Source organism: Anarhichas minor, unplaced genomic scaffold (genome assembly GCF_050575085.1).
Source record: "Anarhichas minor isolate MPS153535 unplaced genomic scaffold, ASM5057508v1 ptg000030l, whole genome shotgun sequence".
NCBI lineage: Eukaryota > Metazoa > Chordata > Actinopteri > Perciformes > Anarhichadidae > Anarhichas > Anarhichas minor.
In genome coordinates, this window is record NW_027466476.1 from 417,883 (window position 1) to 442,750 (window position 24,868).

The 24,868-nt window shown below is 43.7% G+C and overlaps 1 protein-coding gene across 1 annotated transcript in view; it reads right to left on the bottom strand.

Annotated features, from left to right (window-relative positions):
- Positions 1–24,868, bottom strand: part of arb2a (ARB2 cotranscriptional regulator A) — a 144,013-nt gene that overhangs the window by 82,559 nt on the left and 36,586 nt on the right. Inside the window, exon 7 of the mRNA XM_076104725.1 lies at positions 3,518–3,736. Coding sequence (XP_075960840.1) covers positions 3,518–3,736 — 219 coding nt within the window. The remainder of the gene's footprint in view (positions 1–3,517; positions 3,737–24,868) is intronic.

Below are 24,868 nucleotides of genomic sequence, written 5' to 3' on the forward strand. Positions count from 1 at the left end.
TGTCCCCTTTGCTCTTTTTTTCCCCTTCTTCTTTCCAGGGCCTGCTGGCCTAATCCCAGCCAGCCAGCCTTGGGTGAACTCTTTGGAAGCTTCTTAAGCCCATGAATGTGCCTTTTGTTCCTGCCATTCCTCCGCTTGGCTGACAGAAAATAGCTAACTGGATTACTGCTAAAATTCAGAGTAAAGTGAACTCCCAAACTTCTATAAGGCAAAGTGCTAACCCCCTCCCCGCCCCTCCACTATCCTCATCAGCATCCCTCCGATCAGACTTTCTATCCTTCCATCCCTCCTTCTGTCCTCTCTTTCTCTCTCCCGCCTCCACCATCATCCCCCTAAACATGGCCCAGTGGTGTGTGATCTGGAGGAGAGGAGAGGGATTAGATAAGGTTGAGAGGTTGCACACTATGAACCCAAGGCTAAAAAGTAAGAATCCTAAAAGCAGTTAAGAGCTTATTAATGTGTGTAAGGAAGCGTATTAATCAACTCAACTCTATAAGGGAGCTGGCGTGGCTTGCGTGCGTGCGTGCGTGTGTGTGTGTCAGTCTTTGTGAGTCAATGTAGTAAAAAATGAAAAAAGCACAATGTAAGTCTTATAGGTATAAATACAGAGCAAGATGGGTGGTAATTCAAGTATGGTTTATGGTATTTCTGTTATATTTCATTATATTACAAAGAGTGGAGGTATATATTTGAGTGTGTGTGTGTTTCTGAATGGCTGTGTGCAGGTGGTCTGGCAGCTCAGCGGGAGTTAGAGTGAGAGTTTTAGTGAATAAAAAAGGTGTGTGTGTGTGTGTGTGTATCCCTCCCCTTCACCTCTGTTAGTCGGAGTGGGTGGTGGATCAAATCAAACCTCTTTAGCAGGGCTGTTTTCATCTTTTTGAACAGCACCCACCCAAGACACGGGCCCTCACTCACACACACACACACACACACACACACACACACACACACACACACACACACACACACACACACACACACACACACACACACACACACACACACACACACACACACACACACACACACACACACACACACACACACACACGTCAAAACCTTAGTTCTTTTTCCACCTCCTTTACTCTTTTGTCTGTCGGTATGTGTGTGCCCATGCATTACTGCATGTGTGTTTTCTGTGTGTGTGTGTGTGTGTGTGTCATGAGTGTGTGTGCATGTGTGTGACAGCTTACTCTGGGGCGGACAGAGGCAGAGCAGGGGAGAGTAAAGCAGTGCAGCAGGAGGCGTGGACGGTGGAGGAGAGGTCATACACACTAGCATCCTGCTGACTTCTGGGTCAAAGGTCAAAATTCAAGGGGCACCAACACAGAGCCAACCTGCTAACTCATTAATCTTTATCCCGAGTCTTGCAATCCCTGCATCTAAGGAAAAGTGAATTTGGCTGGAAAATCTAAACCTTCTACATGACCCCTACTTTTCTGGCTTATGAGGATCATTTTGAATTAACCTGCTTGTCTGAAAGAAACATAGAGAAAGCATATTTTTTAAACCAAATCTTCAAAAGTGCCGCAACGCTGGATACTGCACTATTATAGGCTGCTAAATCAATTATCAATGTGCTAACTTATATTAAGCAGAAAAGGAACTTGACGTGACACTGGGCTAGTGTGTAGTAGTCTTCAGTTACTCATTATGATGTCTGTCCACCTCATGGAGAAAAGCCAAGACTGTTGAACTTCACAGTCTTTCCGAGACACTGCAGTCTCAAAAAGACACGCCACTGCTGCATACCTGTCTCAATGCATCTGACCCTGTCTGGCATGCATTAAGCAGGCATGGGGAAAGCAAGCTGAGCCCAATATCAAGATGTGAATAATATCGCATGCTTCCTCAGTGGATAGGGGAACCTTGGTTGGGACAGTGTTAACGATCGCACAATGCTAACGTTACTGAGTGTTATAGATTTAAGGCACGAGGTAGGGAGTAAGAGTAGAAGAGAAATATATCTATATGGAGAAAAAAATCAATCAAGTTACACTTTCAAAATAAAACAATTGAATACACACTCCTATCGACCTCAGTAGATGGCAACACATGGACATATTGATACACGCGCACGCACACACACACACACACACACACACACACTAGGATACGATATAACAAGCTCACATGAAATAAGCGATGGATTTTGACGATTGACTTTTGGTGTAAAATGAAAAAAACATATAAGTTAGTTTGACTACATGAAAAACATGATGGAGTTTACCAGAAGAGTTTCATGTCAGTTTCACGTCAGACTGTTCACCAGTCTGGGAAACCAGCGCACGAGCAAAGAAGTGTGATAGAGTACGATAGAACTGCGGCTAATTATCCCGTATTAGAGTGTGTGTAAAGGTGGTGCTATGGGGGTGAGAGGAAAAAAAGCCTGCGTTGACAGATCACACACCGCCCGCTAGTCCCAAAACATCCCTAACTCTTGTCAGACACCAGAGACTGACGTATTTCACACACACACAAACCCACCACACACACAAAGGTACATGCACTGCTGTGACGCCACTGCCATCAACAAGAGTAAGACACCGATAATTGATGAGGACACTTGTCTAATATGAAATCCTGTGATGGGAAAAACCCAAGCTCATTGTGCCCTTAATCTTCAAAATCCTACTGAATGAGAGCTTTTAAGAGGGTTAAAATGGCTCGACCCCATTGAGGAGGCAAATTTTGTGAATTCTGTTGGCAGGGGTAAAACAAAAGACATCTATGCAGAGGACAACATTGTTTTAATTTCTCATCACTTATACCATATTTATTTAAATGGTTGCTTCCTTTGTTTGACCACAAGGTAAACTGGCGGAATCAAGTGTATGTGCAAAGCATAAATGTGTGTGTGTGTGTGCGTGTGTGTGTGTGCGTGTGTGTGTGTGTGTGTGTGTGTGTGTGTGTGTGTGTAATTAGGGGGTGTACAGTCAGTGTAGCATGATAAGAATGTTGCAGTGTGTTTGCAGAGTGTGTGTCGGGGAGATAATAATCCCAGCGGTCAACAAGAGTGAAGGGCCAGAGCTACACTGACCAGCCCACCATCTGAGAGAGAAAAAGAGAGGGAAAGAGGGCGAGGATGAGGGAGAGAGGGAGGTAGCCATGTGGTTAACACTTGCTCACTGAGAGGCGACTGGCGCACGGCCAACCTCTTCACACACAGGCTGACCACACAAGAGCCTTCTTTCTCCCTCTGCCTCCCATCATCCCTTGTTACCTAACATTTCCTTCCCTAGCTTCCTCAGCTAGCTGCCTCCCACCTTCCTTGTCCCCACACCTTCTTCCCACTTTTATCTCCAAACTTGCCCAAATTCCTCCCTCCCATTTTCTCACCTATGTCTCTTCTCCTACCTCCTCCCACGACCCGAAACTGTCGGTCTGTCCATCTCCCCCATCGTGTCTGCTTTTGACAAACATCTATCCTTCTGTCCCTCCACTGCGGCTTTCCAGCACTTCCTTCTTGCCTTCCTTTTTTTTTTCTCCTCCCTCCTTCCCTCCCTCTCAGACTTACCCGTACAGGGATCCGTTCGGTCTCCGTCTCCTTCTGTGGGTTACGGTACTTCTCATAAAATTCTCTCTTCTTTTTGCCCTCTTTATCATCTTTGCGTTCCCTCTTTTCAGCGGGTTCGTCGGAGGGTTCAGTAGGAGAGGGCAGGGGGGAGAACATCGCTGGCTTCTCCACCTCCAGGTAGTTCTCATTGGGGTTGAGCACCATCACACCGTAGCCCTCCTAAAAAACAGATAAAAAGCCACAAAATCAGAATCATGTTTCATGTTGCGTTTAGTATTTATAATATTTGATATATTCATTGCTTTCATTGATGTATAGTATAATATAACAAACTGTAAATGTATATAACTTCTATTATAACAAAGTGCTGTATAATATAATATATAATATAAAACTAGACTAAAAAATACAGACTCTATACAGACTCTATACTGTATATGAAATATAGTAAATATATCTTCGGCAAAAATAATGACGAATGTGTGTGTGTGTGTGTGGTGTGTGTGTCAGAGAGAAAAGGAGATCTGTAGAAAATTCACATTAAACAGGCACCAATGATGATTGTGTATTTTTACTCCTTTTTAATTCCCAAAATTTAATTAAAAAAAAAAAAATGACATTTGAAATGCAGAAATATGCTTTATTAAACCTAAAATGTAATGTTTACAAAACAGTTTTTTAGTTGTTTGTTACTAACAGAAAGAGACAATATTAATTTGGTCGAACCTACTGAGGAAAGCTGATATAACACTGCGTGATAATCTCCGCTACATTGAAGCTTAAAAACTTTCCTGCTCAGTCGAGGTCTGATAGGGTCTCATGTGTTTAAGAAAGAGCTTGGTGGTGGATATCTATGAGGAAACGATAACATAACAACACGCAGATTGTGAGACGACTGGGGTAATAACGCAAATCCAGACTGAAAGAAATGCTAGAGAAAGAGACAGAGGAGAGTGTGTCACTGCAGGGACAAGCCTGGGAAGTAACTGGGGGATTGAAATTCAGCGCCGGTGGTTTCAGTCGGTGAGTAGCATTTAGTGACTCCAAAGGCCATGTGTCACTTAATATCAAACCCAATCGATCCCACCATCACTCAACAAAAGAGTTAGCCACAATACGTATCTGTGCATGTTCATGTTATTCTGTGTACAGGACTTCAAACCTCAGACGTCAGAACGTCTAGAACTGTGTCAATAGATGTGAAAGTTTTCACAAGGAAATTGTATGTGAATTAATAATTATATGTGAATTAAAAAAGAGAAAAAAAGAAAAGAAGCAGAAGTGGTTATAAAGGATGACAGAAGTGAAACGCATCGCGGAGAAAAGGAGGTTTTCTTGCAGCCTTTGGTGACTGCTTCAACTCTGAAGTCATTTTAATTAACTGTTCATTGTCAAAAAGCACTCTGAAACTAAGGCAGGAAATGGATGGATTCCTGTTACACTTTTCACACACAACCCCCATTGTCACACACACACACACACACCCCAATACTTATGGGTATACGCCTGTGCAGACACACATACACACAAAAAGAAACACACTAAGGAGTACCAAAGACATCAGGGCTGAAAAAAAGAAGTGTAGGAGATGTGAAAAGGAGTTAAGAGAGGCAGTGTCACTCAACTTCCTCCGCAAATCGCCATCACTCACACACTGTCCTCTCAAGGCGGTATGTCTCCTGTTCCGTAATAAGTGTTAACATGCTTGTCTTCCGTTGGCGCAGCATGAGTGTGTCTCTCTCCTGTGCCTATCGACATCAAATCTGCCACACACCCCTTCCCTTAGCACCTGCCGTGTGTTGACAACGGCAAAATGACACGTTCTCACTTATTCAGATTATAAAATTAGTTTGATTCTCGCTCCCTTTCAAATTCAGACAAGGCTCTCCTTCCCTCGCTGGACATATTTGTGATGTGAAACGTATGAATATAAAGATCAGAAGCGTAAGACTGCATTTTCAAGCCAGAAGAAAATTGGACATGATCAAATTGCAAATTATTACATTTTAGAATTAAAATCAAAAATGATTTTACTATTACATTAGATTTTATTTAAAATTCAACAGATGTGTTTTGAAATTCTAATTCCAGTTTAAAAAAAGATCCCTGCTACAGAACCGCATCTGCGTGATGATGGAATGAAGTTTTGTATTTTACTCCAAGGTACAGCAAGTCTAATGGAAATTTAGCAAGTGATTTATGACTTGGAAAAAAACGACATGTCCACTTTATAGTTTGTATGCAAATTCTACGTAGATGATGTTTCTTCAAACATGGATTTTTAGAAGTCTGTGTGTATATATGTACAAAGGAAAAAGTGAAGTTGGAGAGGAAATAGATGAGGATCTATTAGTGAGACTTGATTCAGCCTGCAGACATCACTGAGACATATGCACACAAATGCAGAAGTTCAGACGCACAAGCACACATTCAGACAGATGGATCGCCCGATGAAAAAGAACAGAGGAAGACAGAGAGGAAAGAAAGAGTGAGAAGCAGAGAGGAAGGATATAGATTGATGGATAGATAAAATGATAAGACAAAGATAAATAGCGAAGGAAGGAGAGACAGGGAGATGTAGTACAACCAGATCGACACCAGCTTTGTGCCACTGCCCACTGGTGGCAGCCTGATAAAATAACTGACAAGACAAGTTTAAGCCAAGGCAGCAACATCATGAAAACAAGATCAAATTTTAAATCAATAAATGATTAAACTCAATACTGATCAGTACAAATATTTATGAAAAACTAAAATATGACTAAATGAATGCAGACCGCGCTGTCAAAATATGTCCCGTAAAAGAAGGACAGAACGACAGAGAGAAGAAATAACAGAAAAATCCTCACACTTAACCACCACCACATCACTTTGTGTGCATTTCTCCTTTCTAATCCTGGTTCACAGGGCCAAGAGTTAATAGTTTAGCAACACTGGCCCACATGTTCTAATGCTAACCCTGAGTGGCCTGCAACCATGTTTAGTCTCCAGTGCTCTTACTGGTCAATAACCCTTTCTGGCCTTGAGCATACTATTGGTAACCTCAAGTGGCCCGGTTCCTAGCCTTTAGCGTCCCTTTGCTAACCCTGAGTGGCCTGTAGCCCATGGCCTTTCTTATGAAGAGGCGAACACACCTAACCGAGCTAACAGTGCTAACCCTTTCAGCTGTCCAGTCACCCAGAAGGACATCGCTGTAAAGGCGACTAGTGTTGTCGTACTTAGTGTGGAGATGACATCACCTCTATGTCGGAAACCATCATTTATTTGAACACAGAGGTCGAAAGCACTGCTCTCCCTGTCCAGACACTTCCTCCTCTTATTCTTCTCTCCATCAACCAAATATACAACCGAGTCCAGGCTGATGGACTGAGCACGCAAGCTATTGTGGAAAAATGTATATATATTTGAACTCCAATAAAAATAATTCTCTATTATAAATGTGATTCTTATATCTTTTTTATGTAAAAAAATAAATAAATTCAATTGTATTACTTACTAGTGTGATTGTCTAATTGTACCAACCTATCTACAAAATATCAGGATTTAGAAGAAAATATATGATAATCAAATTAAACAGCACAATGTCAACCCTTACCCCAAAATCCCACAGAACTAATTTCTCCCACAGAGTCTTTGCTAAATCTCTCCATACACCATTGTAGAGTTAGGTCATTCGGTCTTTGTGTTTCTAGCTAACTGCTAAGTCTCTCCCACGAACGCACACACACACATACTGGTTACACCTGCTAAATCTGATCTTTGTGTTGTGATGTGCTGTCAAAGTGTGAATCTTAAACAAATGCACACTGCAAACCTTGGGTCACCCTGCTTTTTATACCGCTAAATCTCTCTCTCACACATTGCTAACATCGGGTCACTCTGCCTTTGTCCTATACACACACCGTCTCAAATGAAACACATACACACGGTCCTCAAGCGTTGGGTCAGTCTCGTCTTTCTGCTGCAGTATGCAGGCTAAGTCTCTTCCCATGCCCTGTGGGTGCCCCTGTGCCACCACCACACTGCGTTCCTGCCCTGGGGCCAGCGGTCAAGAGGGTCGCCCCGACCCCTTTAGGGGGGGTGGGGGCATCCCACCCCCATCACCCCGGTCCGGACGCTCCTTAGCTCTCCTTTGTCGGCCTGTCCCGCACCAGATAGCACAACAAAGGCTGTCGCTGCTAAGGAAACCAGGGCTCGTCTCATCATCGTGATGAAACCCTTCCTCCGTCGTCGTCCGATCTTCCCACATGCAGCATAGTGTAGGTCTTTGAACAGCCAAATGCTCGTTACTATCTCCATGGTATTGAGAAAAATAATAATTTAATTAAAGAAACCATAAGAAGCTGCAATATAAATATTATATGAAGTATTATTTGTCATTTATGATGACATAACGGAAGTCATACTGCACTGTCTTCACAGTATTGTCAATACTCTTTGATGACAATGATGTGCCCTTTGTATGGTCAAATTAGATGCCGCTTGTCCACTAGAACTTTGATGGTAACGGATCATTATTTTCCCTTTCAGTCACATTACTTGAAAAGAAAGCGGATAGTGTGTGTGTGTCTCCGTGTGCGAGTCCACATGTAAGTGAGTGCACAAGTGAGAGAGAGCGAGTAAATAAGATGTCCCTTTAAGACAGCAGCACCTCTATTTTTCCAGTGGCGTTGTAATGAAATGAAATGTGTCTAATGTGCGGGATCGGGGAGAGAGGCGGCCGGAGTGAGAGGGTGTTTCATCTGTGCATGTGGAGCTCAGCGAAGCTTTGATGTGAGAGCTCTCATGTAGTGAGCAGGGCTTTGGGCACAGGGAAAAGTACAGCACTTGACAGGTACAAAGCATGGCTGATAGCGGTCACGGGTGCGTGCAGTGAGGAACGTGGATGGTATGGTCGCATGAATTTGAGGTTGCATGTGTGGCTGTTTGCTGAATAGAAGCATATAAATGCTCTTCTTCGCATTGCACTTGCATTTTAGTGCATTTCTGTATCTGTGCATATGCATCTTACATCTTGAGAATCAGCGTGCAGTCTATAGGTTTCCATTGAAATTGGATCTCGGGCAGCTTACTTTATTCGTTTTCTGTCGGGGGGGCTGTTAGGATTGAGGCAAACGGCGCTCCCTTTTCTCAACAGCCTTTGCTCCACTTCCTTGTTTCAGCAACACGCCGCTCCCGATTCGCTGCTCAGGCTTGACTGACAAGGGAGAAAGGGTCACCCTGCATGGCATATCCAATAAGATGAGGAGGAGGGGAGGAATGTCTGCAGGCTACAGTCTGGTTTGAGATCTAAACGAGGCACAATGGCTGACCGGGAAGAAATGCTAAGTTGGAGAATAAGCGAGAGCAAAGCATTGGCATCATCATTTGTTTCCATTTCAGTTGCTAAATTGACATCAAATACAAGTACAAAACTCCTAACAGATATAAAAAAACACAGACTGTTCCTCAATAAAGAGACATGAAGGAGCTGAGAGGGAAGGTAAATACTGTAATAACAAGTACTCTCACTCTCCCTCCCTGTCAGGGCCACCCTGCTCTGTGTGACCTTGCCTGTCTCCGTCTCTACGTGAGCTTTTTTTTTTTTTGCATGCAGGGTCCCTTTATCCATCAGTTCCCCCTCTTTTCTCTCTCTCTATTTTTCCCACTCCTCCTCTCCCTGAGGCTGAGATACCACACAGATCGCACAGTAATGTCAGATTAAGTCATGGTGCCCCCTTTCTCATTTTAACAGAGCACCAGTCTGGAGACCCCCCATACCCAACCAAACACACAGCGATGCTTCTCTGAGAGCAGAAGGGTGGGACAGCACTTACTGTACCAGTGGGGCTATGAAAAGACATGTGTGGATCTTAGGTGATGTGAGAGCGGATGAGACGGGATTGTCATCAGCCTGTCAGCACAAAATCAATCATCCTCTTGATAACTAGCAATACCCAGGGGCCATGAGAGTACTTGCGGAGAAGACCGAAAATATTATTATCATAGTTTCCTTAAAAAAAGACAGCATAATGTAACAACTGATAACAAGATAATGGGCTTAAATTACACCTAAATTGGGGTGGCATAAATTGCAATACATACACATGAGATACGTGAGCTAAACTCTATTTTTGATGCTCTGTTCAACCCATGTATGCTTAACAAATCAATTAAAAAGCCAACACAAATGTTGACATAAGAAAAGTAAGACAAACTGAAGCTTCATCTCCCCATCTGCCCCCTGAGTTAATTTCAAACAAATTGCCCACTGCTTGGGTTTCTCCTCTTGTAAAGAGTACACATTTAATTAAGTTTCTAAATTCAACTTTTCACTTCAAGTTCAAAGACTGCGTTCGGTGTCGGCTTCCACTAATGTAGTCGTACACTAATTTGGTCAAAGTAAATAAGACTCTGTGGTAATGATTATCTTTTTCTTGATCTTAATGAGCACAAATGGTTTCGGTCAGAATAAGAGGCTAACCTTTTGAGTTAGTCAAGTAGTTTTGTCTGAAACAAGCAGCAGAGTTTTTAACCTTGGCATGGATGTCTGGGCTCATTTGGATATTGTTTATATGTAGAGCTGAATATTTATAAATGAGTTCAAAGAGGAGCGGTGGGGTGGAGGAAGTGAAGAGAATAGCTCAGCTTCAGATCCCCGATGCCTCAGTTTCTTTTCATGCTCGCATTTACATTTCTTTCTCTCCGTTTCACTTTCTATTTCTCTCTTCCTGTCTCGCTCCTCCCGACCTGTCTATTTTCAGCACCTTAGTGAAAGGATAGACATAAAGACACTCAAGCAGACACTGTTGAGTAACTCACTCAATGCAATGCCAAAGCCAGTTTATGCGTCAATTATTTGCCATACTCGACGTCTGTGGATCTGTGAATTTGTTCAGTCACTATCCCTGCTCAATGGTTGATCAAGCATCCGAGCGTCTGGACAGACAGTGCCACATAAATACACACACACACACACACACACACACACACACGTACACTGACACGCACATAGTTCGGAGGCCTGATTCATCTGCTCTCAGCACGACACACACACAGAGGGAGGTGCAGGGTTGGGGCTGGGGGTTGTTAGATTGGGGGTGGATGTAACATTAATCACCTTCCAGGTGGAAATTGTCAGAGCTATCGATTGTGCAAGTAAATGTTACACAAGTCATTTGTCAATTTTTTTTTTTATTTCTTTTTTTTTTTTTTTTTTTACAGAAGACCAGCGTGTCATTCGCAGAGACACAACTGTGAATGTTAACTCAGCAACACTGATATTTTAAAGCTGTCTCACCAGATGTGTAATCAGCTCCACAGCCACTTACAAGACATCCAAATATCCGAATGATGAAAGTTTGATTACATCTTTTTACTTTAAAACCTTATACAATCAGACAAAATTAAACTAAAAAAATCACAAAATGAAATGTTATGATAAGCAATGTCTCAGCCAGCAATGTCGCTTGGGCAGATTATCAAATCACCTGCATAATAAACAAACAATATTTCCAGTGTACTTTAATATTAGAGTATCAAACATGTGCTTGCCACATACACAGCAAAGGAAATACAGTACGCAGGAAGAGTCCTCTTCCCACAGAGGGAAAGCTATGGGGAAATAAATACAGGAGGCTTATTCTGATGCCGTTAGCATTTTGATTTATATATTCTATATTGTCTCCCCTAAGCATACACATGTATTTTTAATGAGGGCACAGAGAGATATAGATCATGGAATGATAGGTGCCTCCATACCCTCCTGCCTAACTATTTAATGTATAAATCAGAGAGAGAGGTGAGCAGAGAGGGGGGAAGCTACAAAAAGAGGAAAGGTGGGAGGAGAGGAAAGCATCCCAGGAGCAACCGTGTCCTGAAGGCCACTAATAACTGTGCACGGAAGGAAGGAGGAACGGCAAAGCCTGAGTTCAATGAGCCTAGGAAGGAAGGAATGATGATGATGGGTATGAAAGACAAAGTATTTGGCTGCTTTTCAAAATCTCATTTATGAACGAGACTAGACAAAAATAAGGCATCTGACCTCTGCAATGAAATATCCATCAATGTTGATCAAGAGAACACTGAAACTAAATGACACCAAAAAGGAGTCTTCCTTTCAGTTTTCAGAAAGAAATTCCACCACCATGTGAAATTCTTGAAGAGCACCGTCAATGAATGTTTCTATTTCACCATCTGGACAGGTAGTTAGCGCGTCAACACACACACACACACACACACACACACGGTGGGTGCGAGACGCATGGCCATATGTACAGACTGAGCTGGTCGGGGTCAATGGCAGGACACATCTAAACATTGTAGACACATGAACATATGTATACATGCATGCACAGGCCTCAGCACATACAAATCTCCATGGTAGAAGAAGTCCATGTGTGTATGCCACAATACATTTCAGTAAATTTGTTTCAATATGTAGCCTGTGCCATTTTATGTACATCTTTACAAACAATGACATAATAGGTCATGGAAATATTCCAATGGTTGCAATAGTTCCAAATTCAGATTTTGACTGCTCGGTTGTGATGAAAAATGGTTAGGTGTGCTGGGTGTCATCTACCAGTAACCGGCACTGTGTTTGAGAATAATGACACCATGCTGTTGCGTTCGGGGTATTAATCTCACTGAACATCACAGGACCACTATGACCTCCATGGGTCAAAGGTCAAAGAGAAATCCCCTCACCCCTGCCCTGTTATTGTGACCTAGGAGGGAGAGCCACAGAGAGAACTGGGGGTCCTGTCGATGTCGCTGACTGTTGCTGTGTGAGGTGTGTGTATTTCATGTTAAGTGTGACCTTTCATGAGATAAAATGTACTTGATGTGGTATTGTGAGAGTGTAACAAGCTACAATCATGCAACCGACAATAAATGAGAAGACCACAGTATTGACACACAGACACAACCGTAATGACACACACACACACACACACACACACACACACACACAGTACAACAGTCCAAGAGTCTGACCTCTCTCTAAGTGGAGCTGCACCACAGATCTATGAGTCAGAGGAGGTCACCACAGCCAATCACAAGCTGTGTTTGAAGTGTGAAGGGTAAACACTATGGCTGCTCTCTGTCCTGCCATTTACTCTGCTTATTTTCACAGAATGTAACCTAGAAAAGGGGTGGCAGAGACGATGGTGTAGCTGTGTGTGCATATGTATGTATATATGGGTTATGCTTCATAGCACACACATGGAGCTACGCATGTATGTTGGAATCCCCTTCATCCTCTCACCATACGGCCGAATACACGCACAGAAATCTATGCTGTGGCAACTAAGGAAACCATGCATGGAGCAATAGACATTTTCCTATTAACCCGATGTAGCCTTTAAAAAAGGCTGAAAAGCAATTTACCATGGAAAGCGGCTGTAAAACACATCCTCTCTCTCACACACACACACACACACACACACACACACACACAGACCAACCCCCTCAGCCCCACCGCCACCACAATCATCACTAGAAGCTCTTTCAAATCCACCACTTTTTTTAAGACCACCTGTTGTCTATTATTTTTACATACTGCTTTTCTCATAAATCATAACACTCTGTAATTAATCAAGCTGTCAAAACAGGGACCGGGGGTCACCTGGCGGGGTCGGAGGTGGTTGCAGGGCCGATGGAGGTCAGGGTCACACCACATTCCTCATTATCAAGTTGGGATGGGAGAGGGGCCGAGCAAACAAAAGCGAAAGCAGATGGAAGGGGGGGGGGGGGACTCAGATGAAAAAGAGCGCTAGAGAGACAGAGAGAGAGAGAGAGAGAGAGAAGGAGAAATTGACAAAGAAAAGTGAAAGAAGCTGTCAGCTGCCTTCAGATGAAGACAGGGGAGGCGATTCTGAGAAGGGAGACATCACATAAAGAGGTGGAAAAAAGGGGAGAGAAAAAAGAGAGAGGCATGAAAAAAGAACAAAAGAAATCTACAAGATGTTTCTACTGTATAGACCTGAAATTGGCTGCAGCGAGGAGAGAGAGGAGAGAAGGAGGTAGGGTGGTGTGGCTTCCCTCTTCGATGGGAAAATAGGGAATCAGCTGTGGAAGTAAGATTGTTATCTCGTTCTCTCTCCTCCTCGTGTGTGTGTGTGTGTGTGTGTGTGAGTGAGTGAGTGATGAGGAAGACTGATATCTTTCTCAGAGGAGAGTGTATCGGTGTCTCAGTGGGTTGAGAGCCAGTTCAGAGACAGGACCACGGGCCTGGAGTGGCATGTCACCGACTCCACAATACACACTACTGATTAGATCATACTGATTAGACTGGCACATATACACATATACCCACACACACAAACACAGATAGACGAACAGAGAAGCTGAATGAATGTGGTGTCTTTTCTCAAGTTATTTCTTTGTCGATCACTTGTGATGTTGGCTTATTTGGGAAATTGGAGCCAGAAGATGAAAAACACTATCGTATTAGGTTAATAATAGGTTCATGTTTTGTTATGTCTTCCTGGATCACTTAGTAATATTAAATATGGCATGTGTGGCACAATGTGTTGACAATCAAGTAAAGTGAATTATCACGTTATGCTGAGTGTGATTATGTTATTTGAAGTTATGAGTGCACAATCAAAGAAGATGGGAAGAAAAACAACAAAGAAGCTAACTGCTCGGTAGGGGGGATGAAACACTGGGACAGTCGCCGGAGTGCCGGAGAGAGGAAAAGAATAACAATTTAAAAAGTGCAAATGCCGCGGAACTCCTCGCGCTATGATCGCGTCCCCCTCCCCTGCGTGCAGCATGAATTCTCAGGCGTGGCTCGCTATCAAAAACATCACTCTTGAATGAGGCTCCGACCATTGCGCAAAATTAGCTGTCACCCTTTCCTCAAAATCTTTGTTAATCTTGTTTCCAGTGTTTGCGGATTTATCAGCACATGCATCAATGTCAGCTCCTTGGTTACTGAGCCGCACTACTTGGGAGAAGATATAATTAAAAATGTTTGGGGCGTGGGGGGCGGGAGGGGAGGGCTGCTGGGGAGCGGGAGTGCTTGGAAAGACGGGGCGGGGGGGTGGGGGTGGGGGGGGGGGGGGGACTGGGAGGAGGAAGGTGAAGTCTTCCTCTCGTCTCGTAGTTTCCCCTGGGAGCCTGCGGAACACAGAGCCAGTGATAACAGACAAACGGGCCGGGTCGCGCTTCTCTTCCTCTCCCTCTCTTGCTCACTTGCCGGTGTCACTCGGGTCAGCGTGTGCTGCTATCTCTTTAATGACGCTAGCTCCACTGATCTGGCCGTGGTCGGGAAACATGGTCTCATTGTTAACTGCCACTTGACACAGAGGAAAACAAAAGCCAAATGCATCCATCTCGTGATATAACTGCCTTATCAACAATTTAATGCACAACTAACCTATCCAGAGGGTCTCGCCTATGGGTGTTATGGCTGGAGGGAAGGACAAGCAGGGAGACATCATTCAGTACACGACATGCATGGACCTCATTTTGGAAAGAGCCAATGTGTTTGAATAAAAAAAATATAATTAATTCTGTGATTCTTTAAGTATGCGTTTGCAATGTTCACTGACTTAAACTAAAACACTTTGACATCTGGAGGGGCGGTGATGAATTACACTGTGCCACCACAGCGTGATCCTTGATGTGTTTCCAGCATATCTCTTATTATCATGCGGCTTCTCAAAAAACCCTCACTTGCCTATCTAGCCCGCGTTAAGGGACATCATGCATTAGAAATTCAACGTCCAAGTCTCCCTTGCTAACTCACAGATACAAACACACACCCGGCACACATATACACATTTAAAAAAAAAAAAACACACACACACACACACAAACACCCCTCTGGGAGTGCGGTCGTGATGCTGAGACATCTCAAGAGAGCCGTGCCACAGTACCAGCAGGTTTCAGAGCTGTGTGGACAGAACTGTGGCCACAGACATGACAGCTCAGGAGACGACTTAAGAGGATGACAGACACATGTTTAAAACATAGCGCATAAATGCAAACCCCTTATGAGATGACACCTACCATAGTGGCCCTCTGTCTTTCTCCCAAAAGATTGGGGTGTCAAGGAAGGCGACAACTGCGCGCCCTTATGTGTGAATATCTATTACAGAAATTGGAGAAACTGGACACACTATGTATGTGTGTGTGTGTGTGTGTGTGTGTGTGTGTGTGTGTGTGTGTGTCAATCAACTGTGGCCACATTTGGGTGTTCACATCTCAGCTTGCCTGTGGTCATGCTAGCAGGAAGGGGTTAGATGGTGTGTTAGGAACAGGATTTTAAGAGCGGCAAGATGTATTACATTTTGTAATCATGTTGAGGGATGCCATAATAGTCCAGACCGAAGTTCACTGGTTTTGGAACTGGTTTACTGGCCTATCCCATGGCTTAGGCCTTTCTCTGCCATGTAGGAGGAGGGTGAACAGTAAGGTGGACAAGTGTTAACCTTTCACCATACCTGATACAATGTCAGCATCGAGAGCAAAGCTTTTTATCAATGCTCACTTATTCTCTTCTTCTCTCTTTCTCTCCTCCTCTGGCACTTCTTCTTCCCTCCTTTTCTCCTCCATCCAGACCTTTAAGTGCGGTCTGGCAGGTTTGGCTGGGAGGTCGCGTATTCCCCCTCTTCATTAGTGAGAAAATGGACTCTGGTAAACGCTTGTTAAAGCCCTTACCTACACTCCCCCAGTTAATGGGAGTGATCCATTTGTGTCCGTTTCTGCCTGACAAGGCTTTACTGGAAGATTAATAGTGCGGTGTCAGGCCACGGCCACCCTCTGTCCCGTTCTCATTTCCTTTCTTCTGGGACGCACACATGCAATAATGGAGCCCCGTCTTTTGTTGTAACACCATGATTAGCAAGGGAGAAAAAAAAAGAAGCACAGGAATGACAGAATGAGAGACAGAATGAGAGAAAGAATGGAGGAGAGGAGGGGAAAACAAAAGGAATATAAGAAAAACCTCTTTCCTTCATGATGTGGTACAAGTGTAGGTTTTAAGGTTGTGAATTACAGGCACTTGACAATGGCAGAGAAATATTATTAATTAATCTCCATGTGAGGTGAAGAGAGATATAATGAATCACTTATGGATATTTCCTCTGTTTTAAAGGCCGGCTTTATCTTGGCATGATCCAGCGCGAGGTCTTAGAAAGAGTTGACGATGTATGACAGAAAAAGAGACAGAAAATTCATTTGGTGAAATAATAGAGACAGAAAAAAAGACACAAGAGAGAGAGAGTGAGAGAAAGGAGTGGGGAGAAGTCCTTAAAGGGCCACCCAGGGTTTTGTCTATCACCCAGGCCCCCCAGCAATCCCTCTTCCTTTCGAGGATGACACTGTCAAGTGTTCTGTCCCTTCACTGGGTGAACAGGATAATCGCTCTTAATAATTACACGGACATTCCCGGGAAGTCTGTCCTGTCTGGGAAGAGAAATTCTTCAGATGAGAGTCCCATGATGCAACAGGCCTGGAAATGTGCCATATAAATGTAGAATTGAAATCTAGACAGAATACTTTATTTTGTTTTAGTTTTTTTTTTTTTTTTTTTTTTCTATTTCATCTCTCCGGGTCTTTTCCCTCTGGCGATTTCTCTGATGGACCGACCAACAATCTGGTAAACACACAAACAGACACAGACAGGCGACCTGCATGGCAACCCCCTCCTTACTACATCACAGTCGGTGCCAACGGAGAGCAGGGTGTTTCTCAAAGGAGAGTATGGGGGATTGGGGCTGGTGGTGTCTCATTAAATTCTTGGGATTGTCTAATTGTCTTCCGCGGACCTCCGAGAGACTAGTATATTATACTCATTGCAATTAACTAAACAAAAGAGCCGAACCGCCCAAGCACTGGGGACAAGGCTGGCTAGGGGGAGCAAGCCGTCCAGCCGGGACCAGCACAACAAAACACAAACACACACACACACCAGAAGAGAGTGCGGTGCAGAGAAACACTAAAGAACAAGAGAAAAGATATGAAGGAGAGCAAAAAATGAAGGGGGAATAAAAGGGGAGGAGAATGAGCGAGGACTCAAGACATATCTTGCGATTGGTCAGATGTCAGAGTCGGGTGAGAGGTCGGGGTGAGACAGGGTGAGGCGAAAGAGGAGGAGGGTGTCTGTGCTCATTTGAGACGCACCTTTGTGCTGGACCTGTCTTGTTTACCGCACTACAGCTTAGCAGTGCGAGGGTCCTATTCAGGGTCCAGGCCTTTCAGAAGGTACTGAAGGAGCCCTTAAGCCCACTTAACTACCATTTTCACACACTCTGCCTGCTCTCCTCTTTGTCCTTGCCTCCATTACATCAAACGCAGGAACAAAGGGGGGGAACAGAAACTGGGCCTGGCAGAATGGCGCCCATCACAAATATTAATTTGAAAAGGTGTTGGAGAGTAGAATCTACTTTTATGCACAAGGACAACTTGGGATTTTTTTCTCTACCTTGTCGGGGGGCTCTTTAGGGGCCGCAATGAGCTTGGTTTTCAGGCTAAAGGGGAGGCTGAGGACTTGCAGCACAATTATCCAAGAATAAGGGGCTTGAGACGTGGCACACTGCTAAAGACTGAGCACACACAAGCACACACACAAGCGCACACACATGCACGCACACTGCCTATTAAATAAGCTCCAAACATCAGGCCTCATTCATTTGCCAGAGCTATTAGACAGAGCAACAAACTCAAAGAAGACACCCACACACACACACACACGTTGGCATACAAAAACTGAAGAAACCTACTACTATTCTCCAGAAAAAAATATAAAGAATACAATCAATTACAATAATAGAAAAGCATTCATACAGTAATTAAAAAAAGGTGGAAAAAAGAAAAACAATAACAAAAACGTTTGAAACAGCGTTTCATTCGGACACACTTGATCGAAGTATATTTGCTGGCAAGTTAATGGGTTTGTAAAACTGACCTTGAATTGACTGGTGGAAAGATAATTGTCTGAACTAGAGGTAATCCACAGTCCACCGCTCTTATTGCTATTAGCTCAGAAACACACAAAAGCTGCACACACACACACACACACGCACACAGAAGTACACACAATCACACAGGTGCAAGGCGCATGCGTTTTTTGTGGAATGCTGTTTTAGTCAGATCACATGAGAAAGTGGGGTGAAAAGTTTACGCTGCCGTCACATATCTGAAAAAAATAGTTTATGCCTCTTTCTGACGTTGTCCAACAGACACACTTGTAAAACCAACTTCCCCAGTTCAGGCAGTCATGGCCAGGGTAGTGTGGTATGTTGAAAAGCCCATCCTGTGTGTATAGATGGTGTATCACTCTAATCTGCAGGATACAAGAGCTGCAGTCCCGCCCCCACGTCCATCTCAGTCTGCCCACACTCCGGGGTCTCGCTGCTGGTCAAACCAAACCCCGGCCTGCCCTGGCTCTGGCTCTCAGCGGGCTGGCTCTCACCCAGATACTCTGGCTGACCCTGCAAACATGTGGTCAAGTTGGGCACGGCAGATCGTCATCTCTCTCAGGTGTGGGGTGGGAATGGTTGGATGGGGAAAAAAAGAAGGAGAGGGATGAGGAGAAACGGGGCACGACAAACGCATATATTTTTTTTAATGATTTGCACTGTAAAAGCAAACTCAAATAATAAACAAGCAAGCAGCGACAGCCCCTCCTGCCACAGTGAGTTCAAAAATGTATATTACTCTCTGCTTGGTACCACAGTGGAAGGTAGGAAGCTGCTGTGTGTTTGTGCATATATGTGCTTACAATTACCAGCATGTGTGCAAGCACAGGACCTGTCCACTCACCCACATAGGAACTCCTGAGAAGGAGAGAATGCAATAGGGGGAGTGCCCATTTGGATCTCTAACAGAGCTGCCACTGCCAGAATCAAACCCCAGCTCCGTGGGGCGGCAGGCGGGCAAGGCAAAGACACTTGATGGGGGAGGAACACTCTATTCACCCCCTTCCTTCAACAAACATACACACTTACAATTACTAATAATCTGCTTCTGATGACTGCCTACGGTGGGTTTGCTGACATTACCAGAGTGAGAGAGAGCGAGAGAGACCGGAAGACAGAAAGGACAGTCTCCAGGTGTCCAGTATTAGTACTGACGTTTTTCTTTGTGCTTTTCGTCGACCACACACTGAGGCTTAAACATTTCACATAACTGCTTTGCTCCCCAAGCTTCAAGAAAAACAAGGAATAAATAAGTGAATACGAGTCAAATCCAGCGCATTTGAGAATGAGAGGACAAGATTTAAGCAAATAGTGTGTAAAGAGTAAATAAGGAAAGCTTTTGTTTTCTTGCTCATTCAGCTGCAGGATGGATGAATATGTTAGGTAAGGAGACCTGACCTGTCGATGGATAGATGTAAATTTTAACATGTTTTTTTAAAAGGTATGTACTGTATTAGAAAATATTATAGAAGAAAAACATAAATTTCTATAACAATAACCTGATATCTATATACACATATAGATATATAGATGTAGATATACAATAAAATACAAAAGCAAGCTAGTCAGAACATTTACTCTGAGTAGTATGGAATCCTGGACAATATTCAGAGTGACACAGCAAACTAGTAAGCTACTAGCAAGCGATTAATCCTCCCTTTTGCTGCAGACTCACAATACAGGGATTTTCTGAGTGCTCGCCACAGTACGATGCTGGGCAAAAGAAAACAAAAGGGAGATATGGACGGCTGAAAAAGAAGGGATGGTTCTAGAATGAAGTCACCATAAGCTATATTGTCGACAATGTTAAAATTAACATCTTGAAGAATTACCATCCGCTAACTGGTTAACAGCAGTGTACATAAGCTCATTCCTGTCCAGTCCCAATTTACAAGTTGTTGTAAAATGTCATACAAGTCAACAAAGAAAGAAAAATTAATTTGTAATAAACTAAAAGCTAGTGATGACAAAAATAAAATGGGTAGATAGGAAAAGAGGCAGCAGTGTGTGCGAGTGTGTGAGTGTCATATGCAGGGTATAGAACAAGAGAAGGGGAAGAAAAAGAAGAAAGTCTGTGAGTTGAGGATACCGCCACAGCAGTACATCTCTGGGGAAGAATGGTGGGTGTTTTCGATGAGAAAGCCGTCTATTTCCATAGGCTCTCTGTGCCTGATCTCCCTCTAGTCCCTCAGAGCGACGGCCTTGATCTGGGCAAACAGTGCGTGTGTATATGTGTGTGGGTGCATTTATCTGCTCGCATCATTTCTAAGTTGATGGTACTGAGTCACAGCTGGTGTGCAGTGCTACAATTTCTTGTCCATCCGCTCTTTTATAGACCCTATATCGGACACAGAGGACAGAATAGCCACGTCTGCGCTAACAAGTGCTACCATCCCTGCATTTTAGCATTTAAGCAGAGAGTATCTGCAGGGGGTGATGCGTGAGGAGTCCATAGAAATGACGAGATAGCCTGGAGGGAGATTGAGAGAAGAGATGTAACAAAATGTGAATGATGAAAACAGTGTGGTAGTGGGAGCTGAAGATGAGCATGAAGGTAGAAATCCTGTTAAATCCATGACTAGATATGAAAAAGTGAGAGTGTAGATTTTTGTTTTTTGAAAGATGGACAGACAGACAGACCGACGCCAAATGGGGCCCAATTAAGTCAGAGGGAGAGGGGGGAGCAAACAGGAGAGAGGAATAGAGAGTGTTGATCTAGCCTGACAGTATACTGCCACCCATCTGTCTGATCTGGTACAACAGTCCCTGCTCTTCACACATCTGTCCTGTCGCTCAAGTTTCATATTATTCGGAAAAACACAACCATAAGAAAGGCAAGATCTGAGGCCGGGAAATGATGAAAGCCCTAAAGAGATTACATGCAGACGGTGACAGTTTTAGAGAGAGAAGGATAGAGAGGTAGAGAGAGGAAAAAAGAGGAAAATCGTGTCTGTTCCACAAAGCCTGTTGTATCAAAAGGTTGCATAGAAGCCTGGAGCAAACGTCTGCTCACCTGCCAGCCCAGTCTGACCAAATATCTCTCTCTCTCCTTGCCTCAGTCTCTCAACTTTATCTCTCACACACACACACACACACACACACACACACACACACACACACACACACACACACACACACACACACACACACACACACACACATAAAACAACCAAATGCACACAAAAGAAAATCATAATTTTTTATTGAATTGACATCAGACTAACACTTTCAAAAACATGTGCACCCATCTAAGAAGATATAAAAGTGCTCTAAATCCCCCCCCCCCCAAACTCCACCTCTTGTTGATATCAGCATAAATCCGGTTTAGGAATTCCCCGGCTGAGGAACAGGGATGGCTGCTGGGCTGGGCTACCACCAGCCTTGGTTCATGTACAGGTTCCAGTTCGTCAACAGTTCACGCATACTCTCATCTTTTTGAAGCAGCATCCCATCAGCTCCAGATCATGATTATTCAGGACGGAGAATAGAAGCGTGGCGTGCCATCAACATAACATCTGCCCTTCTCCCTCCCTTCCTGTCTCTCCTTTTTCTTTTACACACACACACACACACACACACACACACGCACACACACACACACAAAAGTCCCATAGAGAGTTGGCGCTGCCGCATTTAAACTCATGTTCTGACCCTATGTGATGATCCATGCCAAGTAATCATTCGCCGTTCGCTCTCATTTTGCAGTGTCTCCCCGGCTACAAAAAAGCCCACTGCCCTAAGCTTTGAACCTTTAACCATCCAATTTGATGAACTTTGAGGATCTTATTTTCCACATCTGTAGAAGCACTTTGTGCATTATAAATTCCTGGACATAAAACGGACAAATATGAGCATGGGAAAAGGCATCCCTTGCCCCAAGTAACACTGAATTGCTTGATTAATCTGAGTTAATCGGGTTGGTGTATGTGTGCACACTCACACGCACACACAGTCGACCAAGTGTTGTTTATACCGGATTGCATTTTAAAAGCTATCTGACTGAGTTATCCAATATTCATGACAACCACTAAATCAAGACTCTCCACTCTCCCTGTGTTTCACTTATTTTAGCTTTAAAAACAACCACAAAGCACGCAGCATTGCGCCCTAATAATTAGAAAATAAGTTGTATAAACTGCTTTAAAGTTGTATTAATTGGCATATAATTAACTAAGCCTAGAGGGAAACAAAAGGAGAATGTCCCTGCTGTCATTAAAGGGCAACTAAAAATCTTTAAAGAAGGAAATGATGCACATCAGTGTCTTCCACGCGCAGCATAAGGAGGATATGATTTTTTTTTTTTTTACCGAACGTTGTGAATTAAGATCTCCACCAGCGAGCCAACTTGTTTTTCCTGCACTGCCACCCACTGCCAACATATGCCACTTCCATACACAAGTAAAAGCACAAGGGAATTTACACAAACTACAGGCACAAACACATATGAGCATTAATACACATGCTGACACTTCCAGCCCTCTAATAAACCCATATCCTGTTTATGCACACATCCACACACACACACACACACACACAAAAAAAAAACTTTGTTCTTCTCATCTGGCCTCCTCCCCTTGTCTATATTTTAATCTGCAGGAGAGGAGTTCACCAAGAAGTCAGCGGGGCATACAGGAGTTGCGCCTCCAGCGTCACACACACACAAATACATGTACATGTAAAGCTACAGGGACAAGCAGCAGGATGGCGCAGAATGAGGAACAAGGCAAGGTGGAGGTAGGACGCATCAGCATTTTAAATGAACCAATGGTAAACAGAGACCAATTTGACATGAAGAACCCCCCGCGTGTCTTCCCGTAGCGATGAGAAAAATAAAAGAACAAAGCACGCAAAAGTGCACCATTCTGCCAAAGACGTTTGTGAAGCAAAAAAAATAGAAGATGAAGATATTCATTAGTGTTCTTATATATGCACATACATTACACCTTTAATAATATTTATTTCAAAAATACACTGGAGCGTGGCAGGGGGGGGGGGGGGGGGGGGGTTAGAAAGGACTGATGGTGGAATAAATGAGTGAGAGACAAATAAAGAGAGGAAGAAAATGAGAATGAGAGAGAGAGAGAGTTCTGTATGTAGGTTATTGCAGTCTCACTGCACCACTCTTGAATTTCAAACGAGAACCCTGGGCAGAGCAGGGAGCAAAGCAGAGAGCAGAGGAGAGGAAAGGGAGGAAAGAAAGACAGGGAGGCGGGCAGGGCGAGAGAACGAGCAGCAAGAACACTGGAGGCTAACGGGAGGCAGGCAAGAGAAGTGGTTATTAATGAGACATCTTAACTAAAAGGGGGCAACGGAAAGGAGATGGAGGAGGAGAGGAGAGAGAGGCATGGACCTGGAAGAGGGGCTAAAGAGGTGAATGATAGGCTTAAGATGGAACTGACACGTGTTGTGCTTTTTCTCTTTTCACGTCATCTTTCGTTATATTCCCTCCGTCAGTCTGTGCAGTCTCTGCATGCTGTTGTATTTACGAGTTATTTTCGAGAAAGTATCCAACTGCAATTACTGGTTCAAGTACACATGTGTCCATCAGCACACACTTGAATGTGTATTTGTTGATGTTTGTGTGCATCCAGGTGTTACTTTGTGTAAGTCTATGAGTGTGTGCACACTAATTTCTGCTTGTGTGCGAGTGTTGGGCTGCAGCATCTCTCTAATTGTTGGTGTGTTTGAGGGCCAGCTCTTTGATCTGGGGGCTGTGCCGGGCCTCAGCACTCGCAACGCAGGGTGGTCTCCCATCATGCTCGGCTGATCACAGACGCAGCCTCACTATTGGCTGCCTGGCAGGCCCTCCCATCAGCCTCGATGCTACACGCCTCTGACAACTTCATTAGCCCGACTCGACCCTCCAAGCCTACTCTTCTACTCCGATCTGCCAGCAACAAGAAGCTAGCGCTGGTACGGCTGGCACAGAACCAGGAGGAGTGCAGGGAAGTATTTTATACATATATCAAGTAGTATGGTAAGAAGAAAGACAACACAACGAAAAAACATTTGGTTGAATGTAATAGTTAATTAGTTGATGGCATGTTTTCTTTGCCAGATCTCTGTTTTCCTTCTTGTTAAAGAAATAAAAACAAATTACAAAATTGTGTAAAAATTCACAAAGGTTCACAGTTTTTATGTATATTCCGTGTGACTAAATTCTGCATTCACTGAGGTGTACTGTCCCATTATTCACAGACTAATAATTGATGATTTTTTAAATCTGATGAATAAGGTGGGCTGAACATGAGGAACAACGACAAATGGAATTTTAATACGCTGGCCTCTATTATATGACTATTTTAATACATTAAAGACATCAGTCTGTCCCTCTCAGTCTCTTCTTTTCCCTCTCTGCCTCCTCTCCGAACATCAGCATACATTGTGCACTGTTTGAAAACAAAATGAAGACGTGAAAATGAATGTGTACAGCATGAGG